The sequence below is a fragment of the Hyperolius riggenbachi genome, chromosome 4 (assembly GCF_040937935.1).
Source record: "Hyperolius riggenbachi isolate aHypRig1 chromosome 4, aHypRig1.pri, whole genome shotgun sequence".
Taxonomy (NCBI): Eukaryota; Metazoa; Chordata; class Amphibia; order Anura; family Hyperoliidae; genus Hyperolius; species Hyperolius riggenbachi.
In genome coordinates, this window is record NC_090649.1 from 248,868,617 (window position 1) to 248,891,450 (window position 22,834).

The 22,834-nt window shown below is 42.8% G+C and overlaps 1 protein-coding gene across 7 annotated transcripts in view; it reads left to right on the forward strand.

The window, feature by feature from the left end:
- MRAP2 (melanocortin 2 receptor accessory protein 2) overlaps positions 1 to 22,834 on the forward strand; it is a 452,653-nt gene that overhangs the window by 363,899 nt on the left and 65,920 nt on the right. For 6 of the 7 annotated variants that reach the window (XM_068281584.1, XM_068281585.1, XM_068281582.1 and 3 more), the window contains one exon: positions 15,755 to 15,888. In XM_068281584.1, the coding sequence (XP_068137685.1) occupies positions 15,755 to 15,888 (134 nt within the window). Of the gene's footprint in view, positions 1 to 13,720; positions 13,894 to 15,754; positions 15,889 to 22,834 lie in introns of those variants that run through there. The other variant, XM_068281590.1, reaches the window with a different exon arrangement.

Below are 22,834 nucleotides of genomic sequence, written 5' to 3' on the forward strand. Positions count from 1 at the left end.
GTGGTACATTTTGCTAAGAATTTTTTTCTAAATGCTTTTTAACAGGAATATTAAGAAAAAAAATAAAAAAATTATTAATTCTTAGTTTTCAGCCATTATAGCTTTAAAATAATACATGCTACCATAATTAAAACCTATGTATTTTATTTGCCCATTTATCCCGGTTATTACACCATTTAAATTATGTCCCGATCACAATGTATGGAGCCAATATTTTATTTGGAAATAAAGGTGCATTTTTTTCAGTTTTGCTTCCATCACTATTTACAAGCTTATAATTTAATTTTTTTTCGCAATATACCCTCTTCACATGCATATTAAAAAAGTTCAGACCCTCAGATAACTATTTGTTTTTCTTTTATTGTAATTTTTTTTTTTTTATGAAAAAATTTATTTGGGTAATTTTTGGTGTAGGAGGTAAACATTTAATTTTAAATATAATAATGTGGGTTTATTTTATAAAAAAAAGTATGTAGATGTAGGTTTACTATTTGGCCACAAGGTGGCCACAGTGAGATTTTTTTTTTTTTTTTTTTTTTTTTTTTTTTTTAGACCTTGAAGCATACTGATCACTTCCAGGAAGCATATAGAGGATGAGAAACTTTTTTTTTTTATGTCAGAAAGACCGCGGCCTCTGATGAGAAACCGTCAGTTTTTTTGCCGGGGACTTAGATCAATGTTCCGATTCATTGATCTCCGGGCTACTGGGGGACAGCACGGGCGCAGAAGCGCGCACCAGCTCTAGAGCAGGGACATGACAATCACGTCCAGGCGGCATAAATGGTAAGATTGAATGTTATTTATAGGAGCTGTGCACACTTGTCAGTCTGCAATGCATCTGTTAGATATGTTGTTGTGAGTGGAATGCAAATTTGGAACCTGCATAATTTTTCCCAAATCACAGATGATGCGGATGCTGATGGAATCAATGCCGGCGAGTGTCCTGTGCAGTGGAACCGAGTGTCTACAATGCAGGATTCAGACTACGTTTCCACTGTAGCGTGAAATTTTCTTATAAGATTTTTCTGATTGGTGAAAATTACAAATAACAATCTGCCTAGTAACAGCTTAGTCATGACTGCTGACAACTTCCTGTAACCATAGATTTAATGCAAATTTTTGTGCAAATAACCCGAAAATTCGCAAAGCTATGCAAAGCATTGTTGAATCATACACAATGTCTGAAAAAATTATGCAAGACCTCAGATTTTTTCACGCGTACGAACGCGCACGAAAATTTGCATTGAATGGAAACAGCCCCATTCACTGCCATTAGTTGCCAAATTAAAGCCTCAAACTGTGGCGTTGACGAGAAACAAATGTATGATGGACATGCGATGGGGCGCAGCGTATCTGATCGGACTGCACTGTGAACTCACTGTTGTGCATCTGATGGTTCCCATACATGGTACAATTTTTCATTTTTTTTTTAATTAGTTAATTTAGTTCAATTATTCCATTAGATCGAATATAAAGATTTTTCCAACATGTCTGATCGGATTTTTATAGAAAAAAACAGGATAATCGTTTGTTTTTCTTGATTGAAAAAAAATATTCTTTTCAACTTTCCTTCGATTAAATCGTTTCGGTCGAAAAAATTGGAAAATCGAACGTATTTATTGTACCGTGTATGGGCACCATAAGAAGACATAGGTAAGAAGACGAGGTAAAGCACTGTTTGACTATTGATCAAAAGAGATATCTATTCTCCTACTACCTTTGGCAACTGGCTAAAAAAGGCAGAGGATCAGCAGAGCAGCCAGGACAACTGCATTGTTTAAGGCTTCTTGCACACAGGGACGTTACAGGCGCACGTTAGTGCAGCCTGTAACTCTCCCCCAACGCAAAGCAATGTAACACAAGTGGGCTGTTCACACTGCCCACGTTGCGTTACATTGTAACACAGCAAAGTGCTGCATGCTGTACGATCTAGGAGGCTAAGCCACGTTAGACTGTTTGCACATGCTCAGTCATGTTGGGGAGGAGGGGAGAGCGGCCGGGCACATGGCTAATTAATATTCACTGCACGGTGTGACGTGCAGTGTTTACTTCCTGGAGCGGCCGCTCTGTGCGGCGATTGGCCGGGCGGGACCACGTGATGCCGCATGCGGCCAAGAGTACGCATCACGGCATCACGGACGCCAGAGTGAGCTGCACAACGCGACTCACTCCGACGTCCACACCAGAGAGCACCAGGCGTTGCGTTAGGGGCACGTTATGTGCCCTATAACGTCCCCTAAACGCAACGTCCTGGTGTGTCACTAGCCTTAACGGAAATACATCAGTCAGCCTCTTCAAGTGTGCTTTATAGGAAACCAGAGATAAATAAAGATACGTTTTATACATACCTGGGGCTTCCTCCAGCCCGATAAGCACAGATCGCTCCCATGCTGCCGTCCTCCATCTTCTCCAGCGCCAGTACCGGGTCCTGTAGCTTCAGCCAGTCGTGGCCAGACTGATGCAAGAGAATTGCGCTCTCTACGTATCTCTCCAGCAGCTGCTGGAGAAATATGTAGAGGGTGCACTCCTCTTGCAGTTTTTTTTGTTTGTTTTTTACACTATCAATTTCTAAATGAGATGAATGCTTGCCCATTGTGAAATGTTACCTCACCCTGACTTACATTACTAAATTTCACTCAAGTGGTGGCATCTTTAGTGCTGCCAGTGTCATTGCTGTTATTTTTCCCTCTCTCTGTTGGTTGGGCAGAAAATGTAGTTTATCATCTAAAGTGCTCTGGGCAAGAAGGGCAAATTACATCATTGCCTTGGCAGAATATCATAGAGGGTGTGGGGCTACACACTAATTTCTTGCTATATATATAGATAAAAGAAGCATTTCTGCAGCTGAAAACCAGGATAATTAAGGTAAAAACAGATATCCTGAATAATTTTATAAGATCTGCTACATATCCTTTAACCTCTTGCCGCCCGCGTCACGCCGATGCCCCAGGAGCGCCTAACGCCGATTGGCGTAAAATCCTGGGACTGTAATCTGCATGAGATCGCGCGCACCTCATGCACGGAGGGCGGAGCTCCGCCCCCTCTTCAGTCTCCGAGCGGCTATTGGCGTGATCGCCGTCTATTTCTATGTACAGCGCTGCAATCGGCAGCAGCGCTGTACTGGGGACAGCCGTGTCACACGGCTGTCCCCCTGGGGGACAAGAGAGCAATCGGCTCTCATAGGTAGAAGCCTATGACAGCCGATCGCAGTAATTGGCTGGTTGTGGGGAGGGAGGGAGGGAATACATTTAAAGAAACAGGTTTTGTAAAAAAAAACACTGATATAAATATTGATAAAAAAGCAAACAAACATGGGGGGAGCAATCAGACCCCACCAACAGAGAGCTCTGTTGGTGGGGAGAAAAGAGGGGGGGATCACTTGTGTGCTGTACTGTGCGGCCCTGCAGCTTTGCCTTAAAGCTGCAGTGGCCAATTTTTCTAAAAAATGGCCTGGTCACTAGGGGGGTTTAGCCCTGCAGTCCTCAAGAGGTTAATGTTAATAAGCTGCAAGAAGCTGTTATTCGGCGAGGTAATGTTTGAGTGCCTGTGCTTGGTTATTGTGTATGCCTGATATTGGCTGTGCACTATAGCTGATTTCAGACAGTTTGCTATACAATAATCAACCACCAGGATTCAAATCTTACAGCGGTTAGGGCCTGAGCCCACTAACGCAGTTGTGCGCAGTTGTGTCTGCTTTTCAGCAACACATCAATGTTACAGATGCTGAAAAAGGACAGAAGCGGATACAACTGCGTACAACTGCGTTTGTGGGCTCAGGCTCTTAATGAAGAAGATATGTGGGTAAATATGTTACTGTACGTGACTAGTATTAGGAGCTATTTCAGGAAGGTTATTGTTAGGGATTAGGCAAGAGGGAGGTGACTTTTATCAATGAGCTTTAGAAGGTTGGGCTAAAGAATTTGGAAGAACTGGACATTGGGGGTGTGGAGTAAGGAAAGTGTTTGGGGGAGGTTGAGGTTAGGCATGAGGAAGGTGTTTGTTAGTGGGGGAGATTAAGGATAGGTGTAATTAAAGCACACCTGAAATGAGTGGAATATGGTAGCTGACATATGTATTTCCTTTTAAAGAATGCTTATTACTTGGCTGCCCTGCAGATCACCTGACTCAATACTTTTAGCAATAGACACTGAAGAAGTATGCAGATCAGGAGCTCTGACTGAAGACTGACTGGGTTAGCTGCATGCTTGTTTCATGTGTGTGATTCAGACAATACTTCAGCCAAAGGTATCAGCAGGTTGCTAGGTAACTGGTATTGTTTAAAAGGAAATAAATATGGCTGCCACCATATGCCTCTGTCACGATCTTTCTCAGGTCTGGGTTTGGTGGTGAAACAGGGGTCTCCGGGGGTCCAGACAGATGGCTACGTGGCTCTCCATGTGGGGTCGGCATTCTGCGGTCTCATGGGGATGGACTTCCACAAGTGTTGCCGGGAGATGAGGATACTTGGCATACACTTTCCGACGCCATCTCTAGCAAGGCAGTGACTTACTTATGTTGAGCCAATCACCGAATGCTATTCTGGTTCCCATGGGCTTGCTGCGGTGGTTGGACTTCCTGATTGGCTGTGTTTGGTATTTAAAGGGGCACTATGGCGAAAAATTGTAAAATGTAAAATATGTGCAAACCTAAACAAATAAGAAGTATGGTTTTTCCAGAGTAAAATGAGCCATAAATTACTTCTCTCCTAGGTTGCTGTCACTTACAGTAGGTAGTAGAAATCTGACAGAAGCGACAGGTTTTGGACTAGTCCATCTCTTCATAGGGGAATCTCAGCAAAGCTTTTATTCTTTATAAAGATATTTCCTAAAAAGGATTTAAACAATTATGCTGGCCAGCTTCCCTGCTCGCTACACAGTTTTTTGGCAGTTTGGACAGAGCAACTGCCATTCACTAGGTGCTTTTGAAAATAAATAAATCCCTGAGAATCCCCTATGAAGAGATGGACTAGTCCAAAACCTGTCGCTTCTGTCAGATTTCTACAACCTACGATAAGTGACAGCAACATAGGAGAAAAGTCATTTATGGCTCATTTTACTCTGGAAAAAATGTACTACTTATTTGTATGTTTGCACATATTTCAAATATCACAATTTTTCACCATAGTGCCCCTTTAAACATGAATGGTGCGCTCAGTCATTGCTTGTAATAGCATTAAGATGCTAGAGCTAGCTGCTGGGCTACCCTTGCTGTTACCTCCTGCAACTTGCCTCATACCTGTCTGAACCTTTGCCTGTACCTCGACTATTCTGTTGCCTGCTGTCTGAACCGACCCCTGCCTGTCTGACCACTCTGCAGCCTGCAAAAATTAGCTGCCTGTACTAGTGCTAGAAGAGCCGTCTGTGTGGGCATTGACTGTGCAGCATGGAAGTCCCGTGCTGCATGTGCCTCTGCTTGCTGGAGGGGAACCCCACGTCAAGTACCACTACCACCACTTGCACCACTGCTGCTATTCCCCACTGGCCAACCCCAAAGCTCTGTGAGCCACGATGGGGAAAGCAAACAATGCTGCTGTGACCGTGCCAAGTACTGCTGCTGTCCCCAGGGCCCCACTGAAGCTAAGTAAGTGTAGTGTTTCTCCGTCACCAGCACCCATTGTTCCTCTCACCGATTGCACCAGTACCCAGCATTTCTCTTACCCACCCCACTACCTCCCACCCACCTCACAAGCATTCAGCATTTCTCCCTTTCACCCCACCAGCACCCAGTGTTTATCTCTTCCACCCCGCCAGCACCTAGCGTCGAAAACGAGGAATTCAGTACAGGAGATTTGGGTGCAACTGGCTCCAACATAATAGGAACTACGGCTATTGCGGCGCACAGTGAGTAACTTCAGCGCCGTCAGAAAACTGAGCTGAAGTCACTTTTTAAAACACTAATTCGGCTGCCAGCAATAGCTGACAGATGACTTGCGTCATTCCCCACCATCCACGTCGACCTGGAGGGGGAGTAGTAATTACCACCGCTGGGACTTGTGCAGCAGCAGGATAAGCCATATATTGGCTGTATCCTGAGTCCAGTCTCCCAGCTGCGATTTCCTTCATATGCCCTAGCGGAATATGGAGGCTGCCATATTTATTTCCTATTAAGCAATACCAGTTGCCTGGCTGTCCTTCTGATCCTCTGCCTCTAATACTTTTAGCCATAGACCCTGAACGAGCATGCAGCAGATCAGGTGTTTCTGACATTATTGTCAGATCTGACAAGATGCTTGTTTCTAGTGTGATTCAGAAACTACTGCAGCCAAATAGATCAGCAAGGCTGCCAGGCAACTGGTACTGATTAAAAGAAAAATCAATATGGCAGCCTCCATATTCCTGTCACTTCAGTTGTCCTTTAATTCTTCATGATATTACTTCGAGATTTTGGTCCATATTGGCACAATAGCATCACGTAGTCTCTACAAAATAATTGTCTGCACATCTATGATGCAAATCCCTCATTCCACCACATAATGGGAAGTGCTGCTTTCTTATGGGTGTGTGTGTGTTTTTTTTTTTTTTTTGGGGGGGGGGGGGGGGGTCTGCCTCACTGAGTGTGTGGGGTTTCACCTTGCAAAGAGGAGGAACTTCATCCAATAACTTTTTAGCTTTGCCTAAGTTACTGTTACATTAGTTACTTCTGCCCACATCATGTCTTAGCCATGGCGATTATTACTGCAGGGTGCTTAGTGGGCTGCACAAACTTCTTTTTACCCAAAGTTTTGCCGCAATGTGCTTAGTGCGTCTCCTCAACACTCCCCATCCAAAAAATTTGTAAATAATCAGCACTGGTTGTTAAATGCCCTAGGTACACCACTGATATTTGTAGATACACTTTATTGGTTTCTGCACAGACACAAAACTGAAATTCTTGAAGAATTACGTACTTGTACGGAGAGTAGAACCTAGTACCATTGCCAGGCGTCCCATCAGATTCATCATGAATTGGGAAAGATGATAATGTACGAAAATCACTCTCACACATCCATCCCTATCCTAAAAAGTCAGAAATTTCCATTTGACTTTTAAATCCTCTCTGCTATAATGTTTCCAGTTGATCCATTTTTATTCTTGTTGAGACATTTTAACCACTTGAGGACCGTGGGATTTACCCTCCTTAAGGACCAGGCACTTTTTTTTCCATTCAGACCACTGCAGCTTTCACGGTTTATTGCTCGCTCATACAACCTACCACCTAAATGAATTTTGGCTCCTTTTCTTTTCACTAATAAAGCTTTCTTTTGGCGCTATTTGATTGCTGCTGCGATTCTTACTTTTTATTATATTCATCAAAAAAGACATGAATTTTGTCAAAAAAATGATTTTTTTAACTTTCTGTGCTGACATTTTTCAAATAAAGTAAAATTTCTGTATACATGCAGCACGAAAAATGTGGGCAAACATGTTTTTGATAAAAAAAACCCATTCAGCCTATACTTATTGGTTTGGGTAAAAGTTATAGCGTTTACAAACTATGGTGCAAAAAGTGAATTTTCCCATTTTAAAGCATCTCTGACTTATCTGACCCCCTGTCATGTTTCATGAGGGGCTAGAATTCCAGGATAGTATAAATACCCCCCAAATGACCCCATTTTGGAAAGAAGACATCCCTAAGTATTCACTGAGAGGCATAGTGAGTTCATAGAAGATATTATTTTTGTCACAAGTTAGCGGAAAATGACAGTTTGTGACAAGAAAAAAAAAAAGTTTCCATTTCTGCTAACTTGTGACAAAAAAAAATGAAATCTGCCACGGACTCACCATGCCCCTCTCTGAATACCTTGAAGTGTCTACTTTCCAAAATGGGGTCATTTGTGGGATGTGTTTACTGTCCTGGCATTTTGGGGGGGGTGCCTATTTGTAAGCACCCCTGTAAAGCCTAAAGGTGCTCATTGGACTTTGGGCCCCTAATACATGTGGTATTGCTGTACTCAGGAGAAGTAGTATAATGTGTTTTGGGGTGTATTTTTACACATACCCATGCTGGGTGGGAGAAATATCTCTGTAAATGACAATAGTTAGATTTTTTTTTTTTACACACAATTGTCCATTTACAGAGATATTTCTCTCACTCAGCATGGGTATGTGTAAAATTACACCCCAAAACACATTATACTACTTCTCCTGAGTACGGCGATACCACATGTGTGGCACTTTTTTGCATCCTAACTGCGCTAAGGGGCCCAAAGTCCAATGAGTACCTTTAGGATTTCACAGGTCATTTTTGTTTCAAGACTGCTCCTCACGGTTTAGGGCCCCTAAAATGCCAGGGCAGTATAGGAACCCCACTAATGACCCCATTTTAGAAAGAAGACACCCCAAGGTATTCCGTTAGGAGTATAGCGAGTTCATAGAAGATTTTATTTTTTGTCGCAAGTTAGCGGAAATTGATTTTAATTGTTTTTTTTCACAAAGTGTCATTTTCCGCTAATTTGTGACAAAAAATTAAATCTTCTATGAACTCACCATACTCCTAATGGAATACCTTGGGGTGTCTTCTTTCTAAAATGGGGTCATTTGTGGGGTTCCTATACTGCCCTGGCATTTTAGGGGCCCTAAACCGTGAGGAGTAGTCTAGAAACCAAATGTCGCAAAATGACCTGTGAAATCCTAAAGGTACTCATTGGACTTTGGGCCCCTTAGTGCACTTGGGGTGTAAAAAAGTGCCACACATGTGGTACCGCCGTACTCAAGAGACGTAGTATAATGTGTTTTGGGGTGTATTTTTACACATACCCATGCTGGGTGGGAGAAATATCTCTATAAATGACAATTGTTTGATTTTTTTGTACACACAATTGTCCAATTACAGAGAGATTTCTCCCACTCAGCATGGGTATGTGTAAAAATACACCCCAAAACACATTATACTACTTTTCCTGAGTACGGCGGTACCACGTGTGACACTTTTTTGCAGCCTAGGTGCGCTAAGGGGCCCAACGTCCTATTCACAGGTCATTTTGAGGCATTTGTTTTCTAGACTACTCCTCACGGTTTAGGGCCCCTAAAATGCCAGGGCAGTATAGGAACCCCACAAGTGACCCCATTTTAGAACGAAGACACCCCAAGGTCTTCCGTTAGGTGTATGGCGAGTTTATAGAAGATTTTATTTTTTGTCACAAGTCAGTGAAAAATGACACTTTGTGAAAAAAAAAAAAAATCAATTTCCGCTAACTTTTGACAAAAAATAAAATCTTCTATGAACTTGTCATACACCTAACAGAATACCTTGGGGTGTCTTTTTTTTTCTAAAATGGGGTCACTTGTGGGGTTCCTAGTTCCTATACCTCCCTGGCATTTTACGGGCCCAAAACCGTGAGTAGTCTGGAAACCAAATGTCTCAAAAGGACTGTTCAGGGGTATAAGCATCTGCAAATTTTGATGACAGGTGGTCTATGAGGGGGCGAATTTTGTGGAATCGGTCATAAGCAGGGTGGCCTTTTAGATGACAGGTTGTATTGGGCCTGATCTGATGGATAGGAGTGCTAGGAGGGTGACAGGAGGTGATTGATGGGTGTCTCAGGGGGTGGTTAGAGGGGAAAATAGTTGCAATCAATGCACTGGGGAGGTGATCGGAAGGGGGTCTGAGGGGGGATCTGAGGGTTTGGCCGAGTGATCAGGAGCCCACACGGGGCAAATTAGGACCTGATCTGATGGGTAGGTGTGGTAGGGGGTGACAGGAGGTTATTGATGGGTGTCTCAAGGTGTGATTAGAGGGGGGAATAGATGCAAGCAATGCACTGGCGAGGTGATCAGGGCTGGGGTCTGAGGGCGTTCTGAGGGTGTGGGCGGGTGATTGAGTGTCCTAGGGGCAGATAGGGGTCTAATCTGATAGGTAGCAGTGACAGGGGGTGATTGATGGGTAATTAGTAGGTGTTTAGCGTAGAGAACAGATGTAAACACTGCACTTGGGAGGTGATCTGACGTCGGATCTGCGGGCGATCTATTGGTGTGGGTGGGTGATCAGATTGCCCGCAAGGGGCAGGTTAGGGGCTGATTGATGGGTGGCAGTGACAGGGGGTGATTGATGGGTGATTGACAGGTAATTGACAGGTGATCAGGGGGATAGATGCATACAGTACACAGGGGGGGGGGGGGGTATCTGGGGAGAATCTGAGGGGTGGGGGGTGATCAGGAGGGAGCAGGGGGCAGTTTGGGGAATAAAAAAAAATAGCGTTGACAGATAGTGACAGGTAGTGATTGATAAGTGATTAGGGGGGTGATTGGGTGCAAACAGTGGTCTGGGGGGTGGGCAGGGGGGAGGGGTCTGAGGGGTGCTGTGGGCGATCAGGGGGCAGGGGGGGGAATCGGTGTGCTCTGGTGCAGACTAGGGTGGCTGCAGCCTGCCATGGTGGTCCCTCGGACACTGGGACCACCAGACAGGAGGCAGCCTGTATAATACACTTTGTATACATTACAAAGTGTATTATACACTTTGTATGCGGCGATCCGGGTGCTAGTAGCCCGCCGGCGCTTCTGAACGGCCGGCGGGTTACAGCGCGAGGTGGGCGGAGCTAGTCCCCGGCGGCCGATCGCGTCACGAATGACGCGATCACGCGGCCCATGCCCGTACAAGGACCGCCGCCTCTGTGCATGCGGCGGTCCTTGCGGGATCCACTCTCCGGCCGCCCATGTGCAGTGGGCGGTCGGGAAGTGGTTAAAGTACATCTCAACTGAGAGGGATATGGTGGCTGCCATATTTAACCTCCCTGGCGTTCAATTTCCCCAGGATTTCTGTGCAAAAAGTGATAAAATTAAATTTTATAACTTTTTTTTTTTTCCTGTAACTTGCCAAAATGTGTCATTCAAGCAAGGGTCTAGTATACAGTGCAGGAGAGTATTGATGTGTATGCACGTTTATATTGTTTACAACATGTTTTGTATGGATGGATGTATCTGTCAATACCGCTAGGGAGGTTTTTAAAGGGAGAAAAAGGCCAGAGCCCTGTGGCCTTGGCATCTGTCTACAGTGCCATCTTGGAATATCAGGTATTAAAGTGGAACATTATGTTAGAACATTTTAAAGTGGACCTGAACTCTTGCACATGACAGAAGGAAAACACAGAGAAATGCTCCCTGTATGTATTTAGAGAGTTGTCTAATTCCCCCTCATTTGGACCATATGCAATTCACTTTTTATCCTGAGTTTTCTCCTAGGTGATACTTTAAAAATTTGTCAATAAAAAGCATTTTAAATCACCAGTAAGTAAGAAAATACTCAAAATAATTTTGACAGTACTTTTGCACCTACTTTTTGGTACCTTTACAATTGCAGAGTGCAGAAAAGTTAATTAAAATGGAAGATGAAAATGTTTCTCTCAGGAGAAGAAGTTAAAGTGAACCTCCAGACTAAAAATCGACTTTCTTTAACAGTTTCACAGCATCAGAACTTTGTTTCTCTTGTACAAGCCTCATTTTTACCTGCACAGAAGAAAACTGCCTGGGCATTTTTCCCCTGATACTGTGCAAAGCATGATGGGATTTCTGATGTTGTTGTTCTCGTTCTGCTGTTTTGGTGCAATTTTTTTTTCTACATTTTGAATTTGACATTTGAAGCCTAGCACATGCAGCTGGGAGGGGTTATCAGGACACAGGACAGTTGGAACTGTGTCTTATGCTCCCTGTCAAGTCCTTTCAACCAAAAAGATGGCAGCCCCCATGAATCACAAACATTTGCCTGTTCTTTTAAAACATGGTGGGTAAAAAATTATATTATCTATTCTAATTAACATAACTAATGTAACTTAATGACCGTATGTCTGTTTAGGCTGAAGTTCCCCTTTAATTGCATATGGGCCTTGTGTCTAATAGTGTTGGGCGAACAGTGTTCGCCACTGTTCGGGTTCTGCAGAACATCACCCTGTTCGGGTGATGTTCGAGTTCGGCCGAACACCTGATGGTGTTCGGCCTTTTAAGTTCGGGTTCGCCCCGAACTACTAATTGCCCGCCGAACAGGGCCGAACAGGGCCCCTGTTCGGCCGAATACTGCCCCCCTATGGGGTCGCAGGCATAAGGGGGGAGCATGCCCCGATCGCGGGGGGGGGGGGTCGGAAATTCCCCCCACCCCCTCCGCTAGCGCTCCCCCCTCTGCCCGCTTCCCCATACAAGTTTCAGGAAGTACCGGTCCGGTGGTAGTGGGTGGCTGGCAGTGGGCGGCACTGTGAAGTGAGTGACTGAGGAGGAGGAGTCCGGAGAGTGACGCGTTGAGGGAGGCCGGGCAGCGGGCGGTTCAGCAGTAGTACGGTACTACTACATAGGGCCCCCAAAAGCGGGATGTTCGGGGAGTTCGGGGTTCGGCCCGAACATGCCGAACATTTGCGAACTTTCCCGAACCCGAACATCCAGGTGTTCGCCCAACACTAGTGTCTAATAACAAGTTGTAATTTGATCTCTCCCTGTGTCATCTGGCTGCCATGGCAGATACTCATTTTAAAGCACTGGATGTTAACAATGTCTGCTTCCATGAAAGCAAGAAGTAGAAACAGTGCAGATTTATTTAAGGATTTGTATTGGCTGTAACAAAAATATTTTTTCTTCAAAGGTGGTTATGCTGTTGTTGTTTTTTTTTTTTGAAGCAGAATGGACGTTCTGAGTTCAGGTCCGCTTTAACAATATAAGGAAATAGCTTCTATTCTACTGGCAGCTGTAAAACTTAAATAAATAACCAACCTACAGCAGCTATAGTTCTTGTTTTTCCTTTCTTGAACTTTAAAATAAACACAACCCCAATACCTTTATACTCAACATTTCTACATATGGCATTATGATTCTTCCTTTGCTACAGCCATCTATAAACTGTGCACTACCCAGTCAGTTTTCCAAAGCCCTGCAAAGGAACTCAGAAATAGTTTTTCACATGGCAATACCATTGATAAAAAGCCATGTACAAAGCAAGTACCAGACATTCCTGCAAATAAGTGACATGCACACAGAAATCAACACCACAAAATAAGGGAATTCTCCAATTCTATGTTTTTTGTCTGTTTTTTAAAATGGCATAATGTTTGTGGGGCATTTTGAAGTCTTGTCATCTTGTTTTGATACATTTGGCTGCTCTAGGTGCCCAAAATACACTGCTAGAATATTTCTGGCGTCATCTACAATGTCTAGATTTGGGTCCTACTGAACCGCACACGTGATATCCAGTTCTGCTGAAAGGATCTTGCACAAACCTGAAGTCACACACAACACTTTTTGTTTATGAAGGGTTAAAGAGTTTTGTTGTTTGCTTTTTTAGCAAAAAAGTTTTGTTTTTTTTGAAGCACATCAAGAAATTGTGACATACATCTCCATATAAAGCAGTAAATAACTATGCAAAGCTAGAGCAATGAAATAGAGAGTACAGGTAGTCCCTGGTTAACTAACGAGATAGAGACTGTAGGTTCATTCTTAACCTGAATTTGTTCTTAAGTCAGAACATTGTGCCATCTCTGTCCCCTGTACCTCCTCTGTGCCCCCCTGTGTATTTTTTTGGTATTGAAAGAGCCTCTTCCCAGTCTTTGTCGTCCAGGTCAGCAATCAAAGAGTTTTTAGTTGTCCAGTGATTCTGAGTTAAAGAGACTCCGACCAGTACTGCAAAGTATTTAAAGATGCATAGCTTTCTGTAGCTTGTGCTCTCTTCTTTCATTTGATGCCTGAATCGCTGTTCTACACCAAATAGTTAGCGTTCAATTTCAATTTAAAAATCGCGGCTGCCATCTTGGCTATGTCATAACTCCTGTCTTCTCTGTTAGAGAAGTGCATCACTGAATGAAGCAGGAAGAGGAAGTGACACGCATGGCCATTGCAAGAGGCTCCTCCAGAGGGGTCATAGCACGACTTTGTTGGAAGTCGTCTGGACCCATGCATTTTATAGCGGCAATACCAGGGGGAGTTTGGATAAAACAAGTGGCTGGTAAGTGTGCTGACACACTCAATTGTTCGTGGGTATGCTTAAAACGGATCCGAGATGAAAAACTAACTATAACAAGTAACTTGTCTATATATCTTATCTAAAGTTTAGATAGTTTACACAGCATATCTAGCTGCAAACCGCTTCAAAAGTTTATGATTATTTATTCCTGTGATACAATGAGGGCAGCCATTTTCTGTTTGTCACAATGTCACAGGCTGAGGGCTGGAGATGCTATCAGCTTGCCTGTGTGTAAATTCAGTCCCCTCTCCTCCTCCCCTCTGCCTCTTAAAAAATCATTGGCTAGTAACCTCCTCATCCTCCTGCCCAGACTGAGCTCCCACAAGCCCTTGCTACAGTGCCAAGGCACAAAAGGAGCTGTGGGCGAAGCTTGTTTCGTTTTAAAGGGAATTGGAGTATTAAAACAAAACAAAAATAGTATTTGGCTTGAGGAATGCCCCATAAACTATATGAAAGGAACACAATTATGCAATGAGTATAAGTTTATCTCGGATCCACTTTAAGGGCTGGAACCCACAGGAGCGCTTTTGGCAGCGTTTTGGCACCACTGCGATACGCTAGCAGTTTGCCAAAACGCTGGGCTAATGTTAATGGATGGGGCAACTTCCACAGGAGCGTTTGCGTTTCCCAGAAACGCAAACGCAGGACCTGCAGCATTTTGGGAGCGTTAGCGCTTCAATGTAAAGTATTGAAACGCTAGCAGAAACGCTCAGCAAAACCTAAACTGAGCGGTTTTGCTAGCGTTTTGCGGTTCAGCACACTGTAACAAAATTAAAAATAATTCACAGGACCAATCAGGATAAAAACGCGAAACGCTACGCACCCGCTGGGCAAAAAAATACAATGTTGCAAAACACGACCAAAAACGCGCATGAATCCGCTTGCAAACCGCTCAGACAAAACGTTAGCGGTTGCGTTTTGCGTTTGCTGATTTCAGTGGGTTCCAGGCCTAAAGGCATACCCATGAGAGGTGCTCTGAGTTCTTTTAAAAATCTTGCTTGCCACATCCCTTCCCTATAAAGAGGTTTTCCGAACATTTTCAAATGACAAGATGGCCAGTGCTGAAATTCACACAGCAGAATTTCTTGCTATTCGCTTATAAATAACCATGAAAGTAGGAAGAAAATTTCCGTAGGTTTTAACTTGAATAAAAATGTGGTCCCAATGCTTTTCTACTGTTATCGGCCTTGGCACATGCTGATTCTTTTTGAGTATAAGAATTGCTTCACTTTTGCTGTAATGTCCATTATGTGAGTATAATGCATAAGAGGATTTGATCTTTTTTTTTTTTTTTCATGGTTTGGATTTCCTTATTTTTGGCATGCAGTCTAGAGAGTCTAGAAAGTAAAATAGACATGAACCCATATGCAATTCACTTTTTCACCTGAGTTTTCTCCTAGGTGATATTTCCACAACTTGACATAAAATGCCTTTTAAAGTCACCAGCAAGCAAGAAAATACTCAAAATAAATTTGATAGAACCTTTTCACCAGCATTTGGGTACTTTTTCAATTGTAAAATGCTGAAAAGTTAGTTTAAAGAGAAGATGAAAATTATCTCCTAGGAGAAAACTCAGGTGAAAAAGTGAATTGCATATGGGCCACAATGTTTAATCTGCTGTACCTCATACCGAGAGATTCAGCCAGGCATCATACATTTTTTTAAATTTTTTTTTTATATTACCTCTTTATTGCCTTTTTCTTGGGTTTAGGTACACACATAGTTTACTAGAATAGTACATCATACATAGCTTGATTTAAACCATACATGCCATTATAAACACATTACAAATTCCATTGTTCTGTATAATTAATGCTTTTAACATTTGCACTTGTCTTTGTAGGGCAGATATGTCAGAACACAGTGTAAATGTCAGTAAAACATCGCATAAACAACCATCAAGCGCTGAGTACACATGGGAATACGAATATTACGATTATGCACCCGTTTCTTTTGAAGGACTAAAAGCACACAAATGTGAGTGTTTGGAATTTGCTTAATATTCTTTTTACAGTATTAATTTTTTTCTATTCAGTGACAGCTTGAAATAATTACGTTCTATTTTTTCCAAATCATTTTAATATCACAAGGTATTATTTTTTTCAAATTCGCTTTGCTTCATGTTTGTTCCAAGGTTTTGTTGAACCACAGTCGATAGGCACCCTAGTGAGGGTATCCGTGTGCTGTTTGTTCCAAGGTTTTGTTGAATGCATGGATCTTAAATAATTATTAAAAGCCAAATGCCATTCAGACTTTGAGAAGATGTCCGCTTACAACAGAAGTTAGTTGAAGATCCACCTCCATATAAGTGGCAATGTACTTCCACAATGCATATGTAGATGAGGAAAATAACACCACTTATCAGATAAGAACATGTGAACAAATAGACCAATCTATGAAGAAAGCAAAGTGGAGCAGATGAAACACATATCCAAAGAGAGGGGGAGAAAAAAGGAAAGCTGCTCTTCACATAAACTACAAATTATAATGCAGGCTTACATCCCACTTCAAATTCAATCCAGCCGGGACATATGACTCCAGCTGCTTCCCTCTAGCACTAGAGGGACTTGGAGACAGGATGGTACCTAGAGTATTGGCTTTTCATGCTGAAAAATTAGTCATTTTTTAGCATGAAAAGCCAATACTCTAGGTGCCATCCTGTGTCTGAGTCTCTATAGTGCTAGTCTGGTGTACTGACGCGGCATGTGGCTATCCATTATGGGGACATACCATTGCGGATATTCCACCTGGCGCTAATGTATTGTCCTTGAACAGGGGAATGCAATTTTTTCATATGCGAAACAAAAATCTTTACCCATTAAAGGGTGTATTAACTGGGCAACCATGAATGTTATCTACATTGTTTCTTTCACCTCCTGTAAAGTACAGTATGTAGGGTGCACAAGCCATGTACTCAGGCAAAGGGTCCCTGAGCACTATCAAGGCCCATCCAAAGAGAACTTTGAGAGTTTCAAGGTGTCTCGACACTTTTCGACCTGGCAATCAGAGGGCTCTCCTCAAGCAAGAAACATATTGAATTTTGCAGCTGGGGAAATATGTCCCGGCTTACTAAATTTGAGGTGGGATGTAAGCCTGTATTATAATTTGTAGTTTATGTGAGTAGCGTTCTTTTTTTCTGCCCCTCTCTTTTTTGATGTGAGTTTTATCTGCTGCACTTTCAATTTTTTCATATATTGCTCTATTTGTTCACATGTTCTTGTGGGGGTTAACATGTGCTTTTAAATTGCTGCTCCTGTGAGAACACTCTTGGCTATGACTAAGTAGCGAATATAGCTCAGATACGCGTGAGCTTCCATGTCTCTGTCCGTAACTATTTTGAAATAAAGATTGGACTGTTTTAACCTTCCAGTTGGAGCAGATTTTTTCACAAATTCCAGAATGAAATATTTCAGGAATGTTGGCGGAATAAGTTAATCATTTCATCAAGAATTTCTGCTTTATAGCACACATACATTTTAGTCATTTTACAGATCCATGCACTTTAATTTGCAGATACCATATTTTTCAGAATATAAGACACACTTTTCTTTTCCCAAAAACTTGTGAGAAAAAGTGGTTATGTCTTATACTCAGAAGATAGGGTAAAGAGAAGTGCAGAGTGTCACACGCCCCCTGGTGGCTGGACCGCACACAGGATTCCAATTGGTTTCAGCACACAGACCATGCAATCTGTGGTCGCAATCGGTGCGCAGAAACCACTGGAATTTTGGCAGCAGACAGACTAGAAGGGAGCTTGTGAGTTACTGTAACACAAATTACACACTATTTCAGGGTATAACTGCCACCACTCCTACAGAAGGGTAGGAGACCTAACTGCACTGATACTAATACCTGCAAATAAAACGGTTAAACACCCTATATTTTATCTAGCTATCAACAGTAGTAGCGACTCTTCAGAACGCTAGGATTCGTTTTGTGTTGCTGAATATTAGGTGTAGCTGAACAAATCAATGACTTTAGAGTAGTTTATTATAAATGCTATATAAATAATATATACAGAAAATCATTAAAATCAACAATTATAGAGACATTAGTAGAGCAGTATGAAAATAAAAATAAGGGAAGAATTAAACGGATACTTAAGCCAGGTGAAAATATGTCCTTCTGGGAAAATACGTGAAGTTCTTTTGTTTCCAGAGCAAAGTTCAAACAAAAATGGCCGCTAGCCACATGGTCCTCTGACTAGCAGCAGCATGCTCTCGTGAAAATGGGATATTGAGGACTGAGGGAGGAGTCCCTGGCAAGTTCTTTTGAATGACCCACATTTTTGGGTGGGTTCTCAGGTTCAGCCCAGGGGTTGGACAGGGGCGGTTACCCTCCTGGGTGGGACAATTCCCATCCACCAAATATGACATATTTCATAACTCAGCTTACGCTTCCCGCACACACATCACAATTACAGATTCATATTCCTCAGAATATGACAGTTCATATGACATCAAACTTGATTACCATACTATGTGTTGTTCCTGAGCGGTTTAATACTTAGTCGTGGCTCATCCCTGGCCCCCCAAGACTGGTCTCAAAATGTCCATCAAAGCACCACGAATCAAATGATATAACTTTCATATCTCTCACATAAACGGTATTCCTTAAACAGGCTAAAAATCATATACTACATTTATGTTTAATGCTGGCTACATGGCTCTGCTGTGTCTAAAGCCCTGCTGCGTGGGAAGCTTGCTTTGCTGGGTTCACAAAATGGTATGCTTTTCAAATGGCAGGTTCACACTTAACTGTGATCTGCTTGTGAAAAGAAACCCTTTGTTCTTTGCTAATTAAACAAACCTTGGGACAGTCAGAGACAAAAGAGGCTTCATGAAGAGTTCCGCAGGCAGCTATGAAGAGAACAGAGACAAGCTGACTGCAAGGACCTACATATGAGATTCTAATCTGGCACGTCAACGACAATTGGTGCAGCAAACCGATTGCTTTCTCTTTTCTCACGGCTCTTCCGTGACACAGAGTGCGCAGGGAAGGACTTACTGCATCCTGCTGCAGTGCTCCTTTCCCCCTTGCTCCGGTCCTGTGGGTTCTGTCACGCTCCTTTTCTCATCCTGGAGCTGGCAATATAGCAGGACACAGCAGCCGCCTGCTGATATACGCTCCTTGTCATCCATACTTGTGCCGCAATTCCGCCTGTAAACACTCCCCCGGCACACGAGTGTCACTGGGGTTACAGTGCGGAAGTATGGCACAAGTACAGAGGACAAGGAGTGTATCCCACCATATCGCCAATTCCAGGATGAGAGGAGGAGTGTGTCAGCATCCACAGGACTGGAGCAAGGGGGAGAGGAGCACGGTAGGCAGGATCAGGTGCAGTATGGAAGTGTTAGTGCAGTGTAGTGCAATGTAGTGTACGTGCAGTTTAGTGTTTAATGCAGTGTAGTGCTGTGTTAATGTAGTGTATAGTGTAGCTTAGCTGGAAGGGCAGCACGGTTTAGAATAGCTTAGCTGGTCTATGTAGCTTAGAGGAGCTTAGAGACAGTTTGGGGGGCAAAAGGTCCGTACGTCGCCCCTGCACTATAGCTGCACCTGGGTTTAGTATTTTCTTTTTTCCCTGAATTGTCCTCTAAACTTAGGTGCCTTAAGGTCCATATCATCTTGGTAGTTATTTTAGGCTGATTTGGCCATCATCAGTGCTTTTATCCGCATTTGTATATGAACAGCTAAACTGAATGTTACCCCTCATTTTCATAGACCTTCATCCTGAATTACAACCCCTTTCCTGATCAGTTGCCCTTTACACTTCCTCTTCTATGAAAGGCGCATATTTCCTTCATTTCTAGCATTTTAGAGATTCAGCTAAATGATTTTTATATATCATTTAAATAAAATCAAAGAAAAACACCATAGGTTTTTAAGTGGAACCCAAGGGTTAGATTTGTTTGCACAGCAGTGGATGCCCCTAGGTGTACGTGGATCCAGTAGGTCTTACCTGTACCCAGCACACAGACTATTCAAAGCTCAGAAAGTCAGTAGACACATTTTAAGAACTGTTTTTTCATTTGACTGGCAACCAAGGGGGAGAGTTTTTAAAACTGGCGAAATGTGGGACCAGTGGGGTAAAATATCAATACATGTTGGTAGCAGTCCTTAAACAAAAACAATGTGTTTTAGGGGATCAGGTAGTGGGTGAGTGTGACATGTTATGATGTATTCCCCTTTCTCTTGAGTTTTCTCCAAGGAGATATTTCAAACCTTACCAATAAAATACCTTTAAAATGGAATATAACCCAGAATTTCTTCTTTGCTCTAATAGATTATTCACAGCATATTATATACAACCGGCATTTTTTTTCTAGATCATTCAAAGGGTTAACACAGGCTTTAGAAGCTTCAGTTCCTGCACAGTAGGGGCGTCTCTAGCCATTTTGTCACTCCAGGCGAGAAATCCTGTGGTGCGCCCCCCCCCCCATGATTGCCCCCCAGCCCCATACCCCCCACCCCTGTGGTGAACCCCACCCCCAAAGACCCCCGAAAAACATAATACAGCTGCGTTTCACCAGAAATTACACTTATTGCGGCATGGGTTCACCACAAAATAGTTGTAATGCAGCAGAGCGTTTCACCATAAAATATACTTATTGCGGCACACACACACACACACACACACACACACACACACACACACACACACACACACACACACACACACACACACACACACACACGCATTATACACAGTACACACACACACACTATACACACACGGCACACAGTACACACACACAGTACACACACACAGTACACACAGTACACACAGTACACACACACACACACACACACACACACACACACACACACACACACACACACACACACACACACACACACACACACACACACACACACACACACACACACACACACACACACAGTACACACACACACACAAACACACTATACACACACAACACACAGTAGATATACACTAAACACACACACACACACACACACTATACACACACAGCACACAGTAGAGACACACTATACACACACACTATGCTGCTACCAGGGGAGGACTGGGACCTTTTGGCCTGTGGGGAAACATAGACTTGAGGCCCATTATCATGGCAGCCTCAGCCCAAATTGTCAAGTCGCATTTGCAAATTGCTAGCGATTGCTATTGCGATTTTGTCGTGCACTAGCCCAGAGAGAGGAGGAGTGGAGTGAGACTGAGAATTATTATTATTATTGATTTATAAAGCGCCAACATATTCCGTGGCGCTGTACAAAGTGAGAAACAAACATGGGGTACATAATACAGACAATGGTGTACACTAATATACAAGATACATAATTAGTGACAAAATACAAAAAAATGATACAGCATACAGACTACAGAAGTGGTAATGACAGTGATAAAAATAACATGATGAATAAAATGTATAATGATTTCCAAGACACAAAAGAGAGAGAGAGCCCTGCCCTTGCGAGCTTACAGGAGATGGAGCAGAGAGCTAATCTGTATTGCAGTCCCAAATTACACAGAGACTAGTTGCCGGTAATAGGATTCCTGTCACTGCCAGTCTCTCATACAAGTCAAAAAGGAGTCCTCCTGGAGTCTAGGGACTGTCAAAACTTTTCAACCTGTTTAACACCATATCTGCACATGGAGTCATTATAACAATGGGGAGAGACAAGACAGATGTTTTCCCAGGGACCCTCCAGGCAAGTTCTGCATCATGCTGTGTATATTTACCAGCTTGCCTGTCCTCTAATTGCACTTTTATCAGCTAGCCTAGTATTTCACATCACTGTACAACAACAAACCTGAATACACCAGACCATCCCTAAATCACTGAATAAAAGCCTGGGGGGCAGTCCATGCCTGGCTGCTAATCCTGCTACGCTCAGTCTCTACATCCACTCAGTTACTAGTAGCAGAGAGAGAGGAACTGAATGAATCAGTGAATCAGAGTGAAGAGTCAGGACTCAGAAGCTGATGCTGTACTCCTAGCCTTCTCTCACTGACTCAGTACTGTGGTTCTTTGAATCATTGAGCTGAAGGAACTGAATTAATCAGTCAGTGAATCCAGTTATGAGTCCAGTCAGGCGCTGCTGTTAGCTGCTGCTGTGTAAACTGAAACCTAAGTGGGCTGAGAGGCATTTATTCTCTCAACTCTCAACAGCGCTCCTGGCTCCTCCTGCCGCTCCAGGCAGGAATTTATAGCTGCCTGGTGGGTGAGACGGCTCTGCTGCACAGCCTGCCGCATCCGAATGTTAAACAATGTTATCTTGTGTTTACGTAAATGTATCAAGTAAGGAATGTGACACATTCTCTGACTGCGGAGAAGCTCCCGGAGACAGACAGTCAAGGCACGTCTGCCTGAATGAATGCATGAATGAATAACAGCAGTTATTAATAAAATGCAAAGTCAGCTCACAAAGTAAAAAACTGTACTTTTGGGAAGCTATAACTTATAAATGAATAATAATACTTATGCACAAATGCAAATATGATGACCGTATGGCATATAAAAAGTAGGAAAACATGTTTTTATTGAATATTATCTCCGAGTTTTAAACCGCTTTAAACCAGCTCCCTCCATGCAAGAAAATATGCAGTTTGATATTGGTTTTTTTTTACCTACCTTTGGTACCCTTTCAGTTGCTAAGTGTCTAAAAGTTGTTTTTAAATAAGATAAAAAATTATCTCCTGGGAGAAAACTCAGGAGAAAAAGTTAATTGCAAAAAGGCCATTGTGTGCGGTAAAGGTCCAGGTTGAACAACTTTCTTTAATTATTTCAACTCTTGTATATTTATCAAGGATACGCTCCCTGGTCTTAAGGTCAAGTTTGGAGAATAGACTGAAATTGACTCACTGGTGAAAGGTTGTTATTGCTGTATTTTAGCTTTTGAGTAGGTGGTGGGGAGGTTGCACTGAATCCTGAATGTG